This window comes from Gobius niger (genome assembly GCF_951799975.1).
Source record: "Gobius niger genome assembly, chromosome: 24".
Taxonomy (NCBI): Eukaryota; Metazoa; Chordata; class Actinopteri; order Gobiiformes; family Gobiidae; genus Gobius; species Gobius niger.
Genome location: NC_136875.1, coordinates 932,036 through 945,906, shown reverse-complemented (window position 1 = coordinate 945,906; position 13,871 = coordinate 932,036). Strand labels below are relative to the sequence as shown.

The window sequence follows — 13,871 nt, the reverse complement described above, 5'->3', positions numbered from 1 at the left end:
CCAAACTAACTATCACAGAAACATCTCTGTACACCAAACTAACTATCACAGAAACATCTCTGTACACCAAACTAACTATCACAGAAACATCTCTGTACACCATACTAACTATCACAGAAACATCTCTGTACACCAAACTAACTATCACAGAAACATCTCTGTACACCAAACTAACTATCACAGAAACATCTCTGTACACCAAACTAACTATCACAGAAACATCTCTGTACACCAAACTAACTATCACACGCACATCTCTGTACACCAAACTAACTATCACACGCACATCTCTGTACACCAGACTAACTATCACAGAAACATCTCTGTACACCAAACTAACTATCACACGCACATCTCTGTACACCATACTAACTATCACACGCACATCTCTGTACACCAGACTAACTATCACAGAAACATCTCTGTACACCATATTAACTATCACACGCACATCTCTGTACACTATACTAACTATCACAGAAACATCTCTGTACACCAAACTAACTATCACACGCACATCTCTGTACACTATACTAACTATCACAGAAACATCTCTGTACACCAAACTAACTATCACACGCACATCTCTGTACACCATACTAACTATCACACGCACATCTCTGTACACCAGACTAACTATCACAGAAACATCTCTGTACACCATATTAACTATCACACGCACATCTCTGTACACTATACTAACTATCACAGAAACATCTCTGTACACCAAACTAACTATCACACGCACATCTCTGTACACTATACTAACTATCACAGAAACATCTCTGTACACCAAACTAACTATCACAGAAACATCTCTGTACCCCATACTAACTATCACACGTGTCGCACATCTCTGTACCCCATACTAACTATCACACGCGTCGCACATCTCTGTACACCATACTAACTATCACACGCGTCGCACATCTCTGTACACCATACTAACTATCACACGCACATCTCTGTACACTATACTAACTATCACACGCACATCTCTGTACACCATACTAACTATCACATGCACATCTCTGTACACCAAACTAACTATCACAGAAACATCTCTGTACACCAAACTAACTATCACAGAAACATCTCTGTACACCAAACTAACTATCACAGAAACATCTCTGTACACCATACTAACTATCACAGAAACATCTCTGTACACCAAACTAACTATCACAGAAACATCTCTGTACACCAAACTAACTATCACAGAAACATCTCTGTACACCAAACTAACTATCACAGAAACATCTCTGTACACCAAACTAACTATCACACGCACATCTCTGTACACCAAACTAACTATCACACGCACATCTCTGTACACCATACTAACTATCACAGAAACATCTCTGTACACCATACTAACTATCACAGAAACATCTCTGTACACCATATATATATATATATATATATATATATATATATATATATATATATATATATATATATATATATATATATATATTTCTTTGATAGTTAGTTTGGTGTACAGACATGTTTCTGTGATAGTATATATGTATGTTTAGTTATATATATGTTTAGTTAAAATCTCACCTGTTGTCTTTACCCCTATACCTGGTTGAAGTACAACTCTCACAGAAACATCAGGAAACTTCAAAATGACTTTATTACACAAACATTTGCAACAAAAACTAACAGATTTCATTTTTCTACATCTTGTTTCGACACAATTTGATGAAAAATGTTGAGTGCATTTCTCGATTATATTCTATTGAACGTACTTTGTTAAAAGGAAACCTTTGATTGATGTTTAAATTGTAATAAATATCCCATTTGAAAACAGTCACTTTCATTTGTATTTACATTCACACACATAAAGGATTTTACAGCGTTTACACAAAGCTCACAGATCATGAACTAAAGAGCTGGATGCAGCTGGAGGAGGAGTTATGGATGAAGAAGATGAACAATAACAACACATCATCAGGAGGGGAAAACTAATCTGAAAACTAAATCTCTGACTTTCTGGACCTGCCAGGCAACTACAACTTTTCATTTTTCCTTTGAAAGATATTTCAATATTAAATCATTAATTAATTAATTCCCGTTAATTCCCATGTCAAATACCCAGAATTTCCCAACCCGGAAATGTTGCCATAAATGTCAGAAAAACAGTCTCTTAAAGGCTGCATGTACAAAAGCATGTACAGGACAGACTCTACATGTGCAGGACAGACCCTACATGTGCTGGACAGACTCTACATGTGCAGGACAGACCCTACATGTGCAGGACAGACCCTACATGTGCAGGACAGACTCTACATGTGCAGGACAGATTCTACATGTGCAGGACAGACTCTACATGTACAGGACAGATTCTACATGTGCAGGACAGACTCTACATGTGCAGGACAGACTCTACATGTGCAGGACAGATTCTACATGTGCAGGACAGACTCTACATGTGCAGGACAGACTCTACATGTACAGGACAGACCCTACATGTGCAGGACAGACTCTACATGTACAGGACAGACCCTACATGTGCAGGACAGACTCTACATGTGCAGGACAGATTCTACATGTGCAGGACAGACTCTACATGTGCAGGACAGACTCTACATGTGCAGGACAGACTCTACATGTGCAGGACAGACTCTACATGTGCAGGACAGACTCTACATGTGCAGGACAGACTCTACATGTACAGGACAGACCCTACATGTACAGGACAGACCTTGCAGGACAGACTCTACATGTGCAGGACAGACTCTACATGTGCAGGACAGACTCTACATGTACAGGACAGACTCTACATGTGCAGGACAGACTCTACATGTGCAGGACAGACTCTACATGTGCAGGACAGACTCTACATGTGCAGGACAGACTCTACATGTGCAGGACAGACTCTACATGTGCAGGACAGACTCTACATGTGCAGGACAGACTCTACATGTGCAGGACAGACTCTACATGTACAGGACAGACCCTACATGTACAGGACAGACCTTGCAGGACAGACTCTACATGTGCAGGACAGACTCTACATGTGCAGGACAGACTCTACATGTGAGGACAGATTCTACATGTGAGCGTTGGTCATGAGCTGCTTCCCCGGCGCCACCATCCTTGGCCTGCAACACAAACCAACAAATGTTGGAAAAATGATTAAACACAGCCTCTGGGGTGACATCAAGTGAAATGATTTCTTCAAAACTTCCAAAATATTAGGATGTTCAGTGAGACGTACTTCCGTTTGTAATGATGAGGACATCGGCGAGTGCGCACGCCTGCAAAACAAGCACAAGGACTGCAGTCATGGACAGGAAGTGGAGCAGCAGAGTAGCAGAAGTAGAGGAGCCCAAATATAAGAGTAAAAGAAATACTTGGAGAAAATGTTACTTGAGTACTATGAGTAACTGAGCAGAAAAGTGTGATTTCTTTTCAGTGACGTGTGAAACAAAACCTAAAATCCAGTGGAAAAAGAAAACTCCCAGAGTACGGTACAAAAAAAAAAACGAAATCATTCTAAAGATCAAGCTGCGCAGATGATCTACATGTATTATATTAAAGATCAGCCATTCCTACAGTCCAGGACATCACATTATTCAAAGGAATTTGTTATTATTTTAGATTAAATTATTTGATTTAATATCTAAATAAATGACTGTAGGCTAAATGTTGATTAAAAGTCATACATTTTAGCAAATAAATGTATTTCTTTTTTTTTTTTCTCAACGTACTTGTTTTGGAGACAAGCTTTGGGGGGCCCCTGTAGTGCCTCTGAGGCTCCATGGGGGCCCCACGTTGGGAACCACTGTTAGATCACATCGATCAAAATGAAGTATTTGGCGCTTAAATGTTTACTCAAAGTGGAAAAAGTAATTATTTTTAATCAAGTAAGAAACCAATACTTCAATGTAATACTACTGAAGTCGAAGTAAAAAGTACTATATGATAAAACTACTCTAAGAAGTGGTTGTAGTAGTAGCAGCAGTTGTAGTACTCACGGTTACAGTAGAGCACAGTACACAGCAGTAGTAGTAGTAGTAACCCACAGCCTCCAGCGAGGGGCGCCAGGATCATCAAAGAGCAGTGCATCGGACCTACAGCCGCTGAGGAGTACACAATACTTTAACTACTACACAGTACTGCAGTACCTGTTTCCAGGCCTGAACTAAGGCGCTCTTAACCCTCTATAGGGCAAGTGACTACTTTTGGTCATTTCCGCACACTTTCCTCTGCTGCACATGAGTATAATGAGTCTTCACTCAGCCAATCAGAAGAGATCACTTTACATCACAGATCCCGCCTCTGTGGCATTTGACCAATCAGCAGAGACCGGTCGCGCTCTGAACTTCCTGTTTTCTCTGTCTGAAAATGGCCCAAGTCTGGCTAAATTCATGGTACATTTCTTTACATAACGTGAAAACTAATCAGAGTAAGTTGATGAAACTCACACATTTTATTGGTGAATAATTGTGTGTGTTGGTTATTTTAGTGAAATAGTTTACATGTGACTTCATCCAGTCACCTGTGACTTTATCCAGTTACCTGTATGCAGTATTAGTACTGTAGTAAAAGTACCTGGCGGCGTCGGACAGACACAGGGGGCAGGGCTCGGAGTCCATGTGGTGGTGATGGTGGTCTTCACTGAGGGAGGAGCTGGTTCTGCTGCTTTCACTGAGGGAACAGCAAAAGCAGTGACTCAAAGATCTTTTCCATCTTGTGACTGGGCACTGAGGCTAATAAAGTCATAGAAAAAACATGTTTTTTATTGATGAAATGTCAGAATTTGAGATACAGACTTTGTTTTTGATTAATTGTAGAGCTGGTTACTCTCTGATCACTTGGACATCTTTGTGAGAGGTGGTGAGGATGAGGATAACATGACCATTTTGCTGTGTGTGTGTGTGTGTGTGTGTGTGTGTGTGTGTGTGTGCTTGTGCGTGTGCTCAGACCTGACTGGAGGCGAGTCACAGGCCCGAACTTCACGTCTTTGCCCTGCAGAGCCGCGCAGCTGTAGGCACCAGCGTCAGGGCCCCCAAAGGCCTTGAGCACCAGCACGTGGGACCTGAGCCGCTCAGTGCTGTAGCGGGAGTCGAACTCGTCACCTTTGTGCTTAACAATGCCGTTCAACGACGTCACTGAGGCAATGTAGTCCATCCCAGACTCGTCCAAGACCCGGAACCAGACCACAGTGGGAGCCCCTTCAATCCTACATGTGATCTCTGCCGTTTGCCCATTAGGGACTGTCTTCGCCAGCGGGGGCGCCACCGAGCCACCTGCGGAGGAGCACACACAGACACACTTATTCATGTACAGTCTGCTCTGTTTGCTTGTTTACAGAGACCATTAAGCCAATAAAAATGAGGCAGACATCAAGATTTCTGTCCGAGTTTTCTCAAAGAGACAGAGGGGTTTTGAAGTCGCTTTAGTCTTAGTTTTGGGCGAAAATGCTTTTTAGTCATTTCTAAATGTGAATTTTTGTTTTTATTTTCCCATCCATCCATCCATCCATCCATCCATCCATCCATCCAATAAATTTTCTTCCACTTGTCCTTTTCCGGGTCGTGGGGGCAGCTGTTGGAGCTGCCCAAATCACACACCAGCCCCTTAGGTCTCCTCCTGTAGGTGGTGGGTCCAAAGAAGGTTTGTTTTTATTCAAATAAGATAAATAAAGAAAATGCTTTTTAGCCAATTCTAAACATGAATTATATACTAGTGTTTCAATAAATTAATTTACATCGATACGTATTGAAAATATCTATTGTAAATGTGGATGAAGGTTGACAGGTTGTACTAAGACAGATTACACCCCAACGCGGCTGCTCTCCCCATCCTCTTATATCCTCTTATATCCTTAGCCTTAGCTATGCAATTGTGTTTCAACAACGCCACTCTGACTTAACAGACAAATAAGAAACCATTACATGGTCATAAAAGTTCGTCTTTGACAAGTACAGAGAGCAGGGATTCAGTTAATATCAAATATTGGATTTTTTTTAGGGTTTTCATCTCCATAGATTGGTTACACGGGGACCCCATCCCCATAGATCATATACACGAGGACCCCATCCCCATAGATCATATACACGAGGACCCCATCCCCATAGATCATACACGAGGACCCCATCCCCATAGATCATATACACGAGGACCCCAGCCACATAGATCATATACGCGAGGACCCCAGCTCCATAGAACATATACACGAGGACCCCAGCTCCATAGATCATATACACGAGGACCCCAGCTCCATAGATCATATACACGAGGACCCCAGCGGCATAGATCATATACACGAGGACCCCATCCCATAGATCATATACACGAGGACCCCAGCTCCATAGATCATATACACGAGGACCCCAGCTCCATAGATCATATACACGAGGACCCCAGCCCCATAGATCATATACACGAGGACCCCATCCCATAGATCATATACACGAGGACCCCAGCTCCATAGATCATATACACGAGGACCCCAGCGGCATAGATCATATACACGAGGACCCCATCCCATAGATCATATACACGAGGACCCCAGCTCCATAGATCATATACACGAGGACCCCAGCCCCATAGATCATATACACGAGGACCCCATCCCATAGATCATATACACGAGGACCCCAGCTCCATAGATCATATACACGAGGACCCCAGCTCCATAGATCATATACACGAGGACCCCAGCCCCATAGATCATATACACGAGGACCCCTGCTCCATAGATCATATACACGAGGACCCCTGCTCCATAGATCATATACACGAGGACCCCAGCGGCATAGATCATATACACGAGGACCCCAGCTCCATAGATCATATACACGAGGACCCCAGCTCCATAGATCATATACACGAGGACCCCAGCTCCATAGATCATATACACGAGGACCCCAGCTCCATAGATCATATACACGAGGACCCCAGCCCCATAGATCATATAGACGAGGACCCCAGCCCCATAGATCATAAACACGAGGACCCCAGCCCCATAGATCATATAGACGAGGACCCCATCCCCATAGATCATAAACACGAGGACCCCAGCTCCATAGATCATATACACGAGGACCCCAGCCCCATAGAACATATACACGAGGACCCCATCCCCATAGATCCTATACACGAGGACCCCATCCCCATAGAACATATACACGAGGACCCCATCCCCATAGATCATATAGACAAGGACCCCATCCCCATAGATCATAAACACGAGGACCCCAGCCCCATAGATCATAGACGAGGACCCCATCCCCATAGATCATATACACGAGGACCCCATCCCCATAGATCATACACAAGGACCCCATCCCCATAGATCATATACACGAGGACCCCATCCCCATAGATCATACACGAGGACCCCATCCCCATAGATCATATACACGAGGACCCCAGCCACATAGATCATATACACGAGGACCCCATCCCCATAGATCATACACAAGGACCCCATCCCCATAGAACATATACACGAGGACCCCAGCGGCATAGATCATATACACGAGGACCCCATCCCATAGATCATATACACGAGGACCCCAGCTCCATAGATCATATACACGAGGACCCCAGCCCCATAGATCATATACACGAGGACCCCATCCCATAGATCATATACACGAGGACCCCAGCTCCATAGATCATATACACGAGGACCCCAGCTCCATAGATCATATACACGAGGACCCCAGCGGCATAGATCATATACACGAGGACCCCAGCTCCATAGATCATATACACGAGGACCCCAGCTCCATAGATCATATACACGAGGACCCCAGCTCCATAGATCATATACACGAGGACCCCAGCTCCATAGATCATATACACGAGGACCCCAGCCCCATAGATCATATAGACGAGGACCCCAGCCCCATAGATCATAAACACGAGGACCCCAGCCCCATAGATCATATAGACGAGGACCCCAGCTCCATAGATCATAAACACGAGGACCCCAGCCCCATAGATCATAAACACGAGGACAGAACTTAATATTGTAGTTTCCTGTTTGTTCTCTCCCTTTTCTTCCTCCAATCTTGAATGTTTACCCTTCCTCATGTTCATTACCCCATTCAGTTTACCTTTACCTCATTATTATTGTGTCCTTACTATTATTTGTTACTATCATCATTTTTCATGTTCCACGATTTGTTTCCCATGATTTATTATTTGCTTTCATCTTTTTTGTTGTGTTTTCTCTCTTACTCATATTGCACACCTACTCAGCACACACACCACACATCCACGCAGAACCCAAGAACGAATAATCAAATATGTACCCAACCCTTATGTGTCTTCCCTTTGTCTATGTGCTATTTGTAAGCTGTGTTTTATGTCAATAATAAAAAAAAAAATTTAAAAAATAAATTAAAAAAAATAAACACGAGGACCCCATCCCCATAGATCCTATACACGAGGACCCCATCCCCATAGAACATATACACGAGGACCCCATCCCCATAGATCATATAGACAAGGACCCCATCCCTATAGATCATAAACACGAGGACCCCAGCCCCATAGATCATATACACGAGGACCCCATCCCATAGATCATATACACGAGGACCCCATCCCCATAGATCATATACACGAGGACCCCATCCCCATAGATCATATACACAAGGACCCCATCCCCATAGATAATATACATGACCACCCCATCCCCATAGATCATACACGAGGACCCCAGCCCCATGATCATATACATGAGGACCCCAGCTCCATAGATCAGCTACAAAAGGACCCCAGATGACCACAAACACACCCAGCCAAGCAGGAAGTGCAGGGGTGAAGTTACATACCTGACCTCTACTGAGTGCGGCCCAGTCGTTTGTATATTTTTCTGCATGTGGCCCTCAGTGAGAATAGTTTGGACACGCCTCTGAATACTTCCCCAGCATTCATGTTTCATTTGAACTTTGAAATCAGTCAAACAAAAACAAGTCAAAACTCTGAAGCCGCTTCAATCACACCATGAAGATGTTGACTATTGTGGCCAGATGCTGCAGGTGAACAGAGGCACGTTTTAAATGTAAAGACGTCCTCCTGCTGCAGATCACTGACTTCAACATGAGGACAAACGCACGGCCAGTTTTCTGACGGTTTCTGTTTTCATATAAAAGAAACTATTTTATGCATGAAAATGGCCCAAATTGCCAAGCGTCTGGCCTTGGGATTTTGGAAAAAGACAAAAAAAGACGCAGAGGCATTTTACACTCGGGCCATGAAAAGGTGCAACATTAATATCTGCAAAAAAGACAAGAGAGAAAAGAGTGTTTCCTCAAATCTGAGCAGAAAAGAAGCATTTTCAGACCAATCAAAACCATCAGGAAACAACAGAACACACACGATCTGTTTACATCTGTTTACATACTGTAAACAGATCTTTTTCTCCTCTGTGAAACCCCTCAGCGCCTCCTTCACTCTCACTTCACTCTCGGCCTGTTTTCGAGCGCCTTCATTGCACAAAGCGTTCATTTCCTTTTGTTTCCTCACATCTGAACCGTTTCTATCCCCTGGACCTTCTCCGGTGATAGCACTGGCGTGATGGTCACATGACTCACGACTTTACTTTGAAACGTGTTCTTTTCTGTGAAGCGAAACACAGAGACAGACGTGGAAAAACTCGCTCTTTCATTCCAAAACAAAGTGAACTTTTATTTTGAACTTCAGAGAAACATGTCGTAAAGGTTCCTCCTGAAGCTCTGACGTTTAGTTTCTGACATTTATCACAGTCATTCAGATGGAAACATGAGGAAATAATGATTATACAGACTGTTCAGAAGAAGCATTTATCGAGCTGACTATTCCTCGTTATGTTAAGTACATTCGAAATATAGGATCCTTTTCTCAGCAGAGATGGTACTTTTTACTGCACATGTAGTTATTCTACACAGTTGTAGCCTCAACAACAGCCTGAGGTAGTACAGCGGGTAGAAGGTCCCGGGTTCGATTCCTACCAGGACGGGGCCTTTCTGTGTGGAGCTTGCATGTTCTCCCCGTGTCTGCGTAGGTTTCCTCCGGGTACTCCGGTTTCCCCTACCACTAAAAACATGTACAACAGGTGAATCCTCCAGCCAGGTGATTCTGACCATCAGCCTGGCTCCACATCATGGAGACGGGTCCCCGGGCGCGGCACTGCTGTCGACCACTGCCCCTGACGGGTCGCCCCAGCGGCATCGAAGGGGTTCAATGCAGAGGACACATTTACAAACAAACAAACAAACAAACAAACAAACAAACAAACAAACAAACAAACAAACATCAAACAAACAAACAAACAAGGCGACTCATTAGAATCTTCACCCTCCCACATTACTTTCAAGCATGGAAGATTCCGTTGAAACGTGACTATGGGCTAAGACCCTTATTATTTATCATCTGTAACAACAAATCATCTGTTCAGGAATCACATGTGTAAATGTACCTTTGGATGTTGCTTAAGTAGGAACTAGATGGTATAAAATGGTGTGGTATGTTTTATTTTTTAGACAGGGACAGTGCACAATTTAACATTGACCAAAAGGAAAGATGCTTTGTGCCAGGTTAGAGCAAAGATGCTCATTTCCACCTGTCGTCCCTGGGCAGGTTGATGTTACAGAAACGGATTTTAAATGTAAATGAAAACTTGACCATGGATTTATACATTTTGACATCATTAAAAACATACATTTAATTTAAACAAGATTGGAACATTTTCTACCAGTCCTTTTTCTAGGTGAACGGTCGCTCCCACATGACGCTACAGATTATGAGTGCAAGTTTGTTTTTCTAGAAGCCATTTTTTAGTCAAAACTTTTGATTGTCGCACTTGCAATAATCTCTGTTGGCGTGAGTTCCACTGACCCGATCACAGAGAAGCAGATTTAGCGAAGGCAGTTTTACATGTCGGGACGCTGCATTCTCCTCTAGAAGTGGATCGAGTAGCTCGAGTCATTTTATCAGAGCATAAAGTTATACATTTTCTCAGAGGGGGTGCAGTGACTCCATGGATCATTTTAAAAAGCAAGCAAACATTAGTGTAGAATATTAGGTTTGTAACATTCAGAATTCCTGACTTATTTATTTAGTATGGATTTAGTATGAAAAATGATGGTGCTGCTTTATACCTGTATTAGTACTGTTGCAGTACTAATACACATGTTTCATATCGATGTCGTGATGACCAAAAATGTCTAAGTTGGTCTCCCTTAAATTAAATTTCAATTAGGATGACACATTTCAACTCAATTGAAAAGAAAAGAACAAAAAGAAAGAAATCAAGAAAGAAAGTGGAATAAAACAATAAAACAGTAATCATTAATATTATTAACATAATAATATAATGATAATAATAATAGTGTAAAGAAAGGAAAAACAAAACAACAAAACAACAACCAGGACATCCCTACGATTATTACTGCTGTTCATAATGCCAAGTGTAACAATGCATTTTAAAATGTATTTATTTTTAATTAATTTTCCTTTTTTATCATTGGTATTATTTTGCCTTATTTATTTTGGTGTGTTTTGTTAAAGGGAAGTGGGTGGGACATGAGGGGTAAAACCTCATAGATTGTGTTGTTTGTTGGCAACTTCTGTGAAATAAAAAGATAAGAAAAAAAAAAAAGAATCTTCACCCGCCAGCGTTTTGATCTTATAATAAATCCTCTGTACTGATTATTTATTTCTAAAGGTCTTTAATGTGTCTGTTATAAAATAAAGTTATATCTTCACCAGTGTTGGGAAATGGTAACAGATTGTATCTTACATATTACTGTTTCAAATATTTAACTGAGCTACGATACTACAAATATAAAAATGAAAATAGTCCTAATTCAGTCAGATTTCCTTTTCCTCCGTGTTTGTAATTATTGTAATTCCAGTTACTTTAATTGAACAAATATTCTATATCCTGAGTTACTGAAAAAGTCATATATTTAGGAACTTTAGTAAAACATGTTTTCTCCTGAAAAGAGGGCAAGCCGATGTCTGGGTCAAAGTGTTTCTCAGGGTTTGGTTTGAAGAACGACCCGGACGATCAAATAAAAGAATCTACAAAGCTTCATCTAAAGTGTGGAGGAACGATGAGCTGAAAATGTATTTATTCATTATTTACATGGAGTTATTATTACAGAATCATCTTAAAGACATCCCCGTGTTTACGTGTGCGCTCGGTCTCTGTTCAAATCACTTTCCTGTAAATGATGGAAGTGACTGGAGTTATGAGTTTAAAGTCAGAGTTTAAAGAGGAAATAAAAGGTTTTCACGTCAAACACGGCTGGAACATTTCCAAATTCTAGTCCGCGAGAATGACTCTGTTTCAATGTTCAGGTTTTGGGCCAAATCGGTTTCTAACATATAAACTTTCACCTGGAAACAAAAACAAAATTATCTCCAAAGATTTAATTGTAATTTTCTCACATTGGTGCGACTTTTTGCCGCTCCTGCAGACTTCAAACTTTAAAGTCTTGGACTTAACAATATTTTTTATTTCATAAAACAAGATTTATTAATTTTTTTAAAGATTTTTCCACAAAGAAATAATAATAAAACTACATTTTATAAGTGGGCGCCTTTCAAAATTCCCATGGTCCCCTTACAGGCGGCATAAAACAGTATAAACACACTTTAAAAATACGACACAATTCAAGGCCCAGAATGTAGCAGCAAAAAATGAGTTTTGCAGTGAAATGGCAGAAGTAAAAAAATATACATATATACTAATATGTCACAAAATCAATTTTTCGGATTTCATCGCAGAGCATTTTTATGTATTAAAGAACTTATTTTTAGATGAAAACATAAAACTATAAAAAATAACCTGCAATACATTTTGTCTCATCTTTAAGTCAGTGATTTTCAAACTGAAGTCATTTTGAAAAGTTTCCTCTTCACCTGCAGAGTCTGGCCTTAAAACCACAGGAAATAAATGTACAAACACACACTGTTCCTTGGTTTTGTTTTATTTTGTGACATATTAGCTACAAGGCTTTGCTCAGAGGCATTCGGGATCATGTTTTAGTTTTAAGATAAACTCATTCGTTTTGTTTTTTTGGGTTCAAAGCTAAATAAATGAGGTGGGATTGATGATGTTAAAACGATCCCTGTGAAGAAACATGTGGGAAATGTAAAAGTAAATCTGACTCAACGGGAAACTTTTCAGCCGAAATCTGCAGCTCAATGACTTTTAAACCTTTTTATTTTATTTCTGACAAAGTTGTGCAGAAAAATAGTTGTGAAACATAATTATTTCAGATCATACAGGTTAGATTTTGGAAGAATAGTTAAAGCGTAAAGTGTTTTACCTGAGCTGAGCTCCAGGATCAGAAAGAAAAGGCTCCATTTCTCCAACATGTCCACAGGTCCACAGGTCCACTGAGTCCAGAGGGTTTGGGATGTTTTTATTCCTAACTTTCTCTGTGAGGAGGTTATTTTATTTTTACGTGCAGACTCAGAAATGACTTTGATGGAGTTTGATCCAGAGATGGAGCCGGCCCCGCCCCCTGACCACAGCTGCCAATCAGAGGGGTGCATTTGGGAGGTGCAGGGGCCGCTGCAGAGTCAGACCCCTCTGTGCAAAAACATGAGGAGCATGGCAGACATGTTTCAGAGCTGCCTCTAGGGCCTGGTTTACACCCGGGTTAGTCACTTTAAAGGGGGGGTATTATGCAAAATCGACTTTTTCAAGCTTTACATCATGTTATTATGTCATTCCCTCATTAAAACCATGCCTGAAGTGTTGCCTTGGCACATTCACGTATTTTCGAGTAATCTGTAGAAACTCTGATGGCGGCCATTTTAGGGATAAAACGCCTGATTCCTTCAGGAAACGCCCTCGACCTCCAGGATACGCCTCCGACCTTTCGTCACCAGCCGAGTAACCACCA

The 13,871-nt window shown here is 41.5% G+C and overlaps 1 protein-coding gene across 1 annotated transcript; it reads right to left on the bottom strand.

The window, feature by feature from the left end:
• Positions 1–3,048: 3,048 nt before the first annotated feature.
• Positions 3,049–13,419, bottom strand: cd8a (CD8a molecule). The gene is made up of 6 exons (XM_079582528.1): positions 13,290–13,419; positions 4,938–5,261; positions 4,564–4,659; positions 3,987–4,091; positions 3,227–3,266; positions 3,049–3,110 (listed from the first exon to the last, which is right to left on the bottom strand). Exons 1-6 carry the CDS (start codon positions 13,336–13,338, stop codon positions 3,059–3,061), a joined length of 666 nt encoding a protein of 221 aa, XP_079438654.1. The 5' UTR covers positions 13,339–13,419; the 3' UTR covers positions 3,049–3,058.
• Between the last annotated feature and the right edge of the window lie 452 nt (positions 13,420–13,871).

What these genes read in the sequence shown, in the direction of transcription:
- cd8a (XM_079582528.1), bottom strand. Translation starts at nt 13,338, where the DNA reads ATGTTGGAGAAATGGAGCCTTTTCTTTCTGATCCTGGAGCTCAGCTCA. An exon ending in GATCCTGGAGCTCAGCTCAG is followed by an intron (nt 5,262 to 13,289) that starts GTAAAACACTTT and finishes GCTCCTCCGCAG; the next exon opens with GTGGCTCGGTGGCGCCCCCG. An exon ending in TGTGACTCGCCTCCAGTCAG is followed by an intron (nt 4,660 to 4,937) that starts GTCTGAGCACAC and finishes CTGTTCCCTCAG; the next exon opens with TGAAAGCAGCAGAACCAGCT.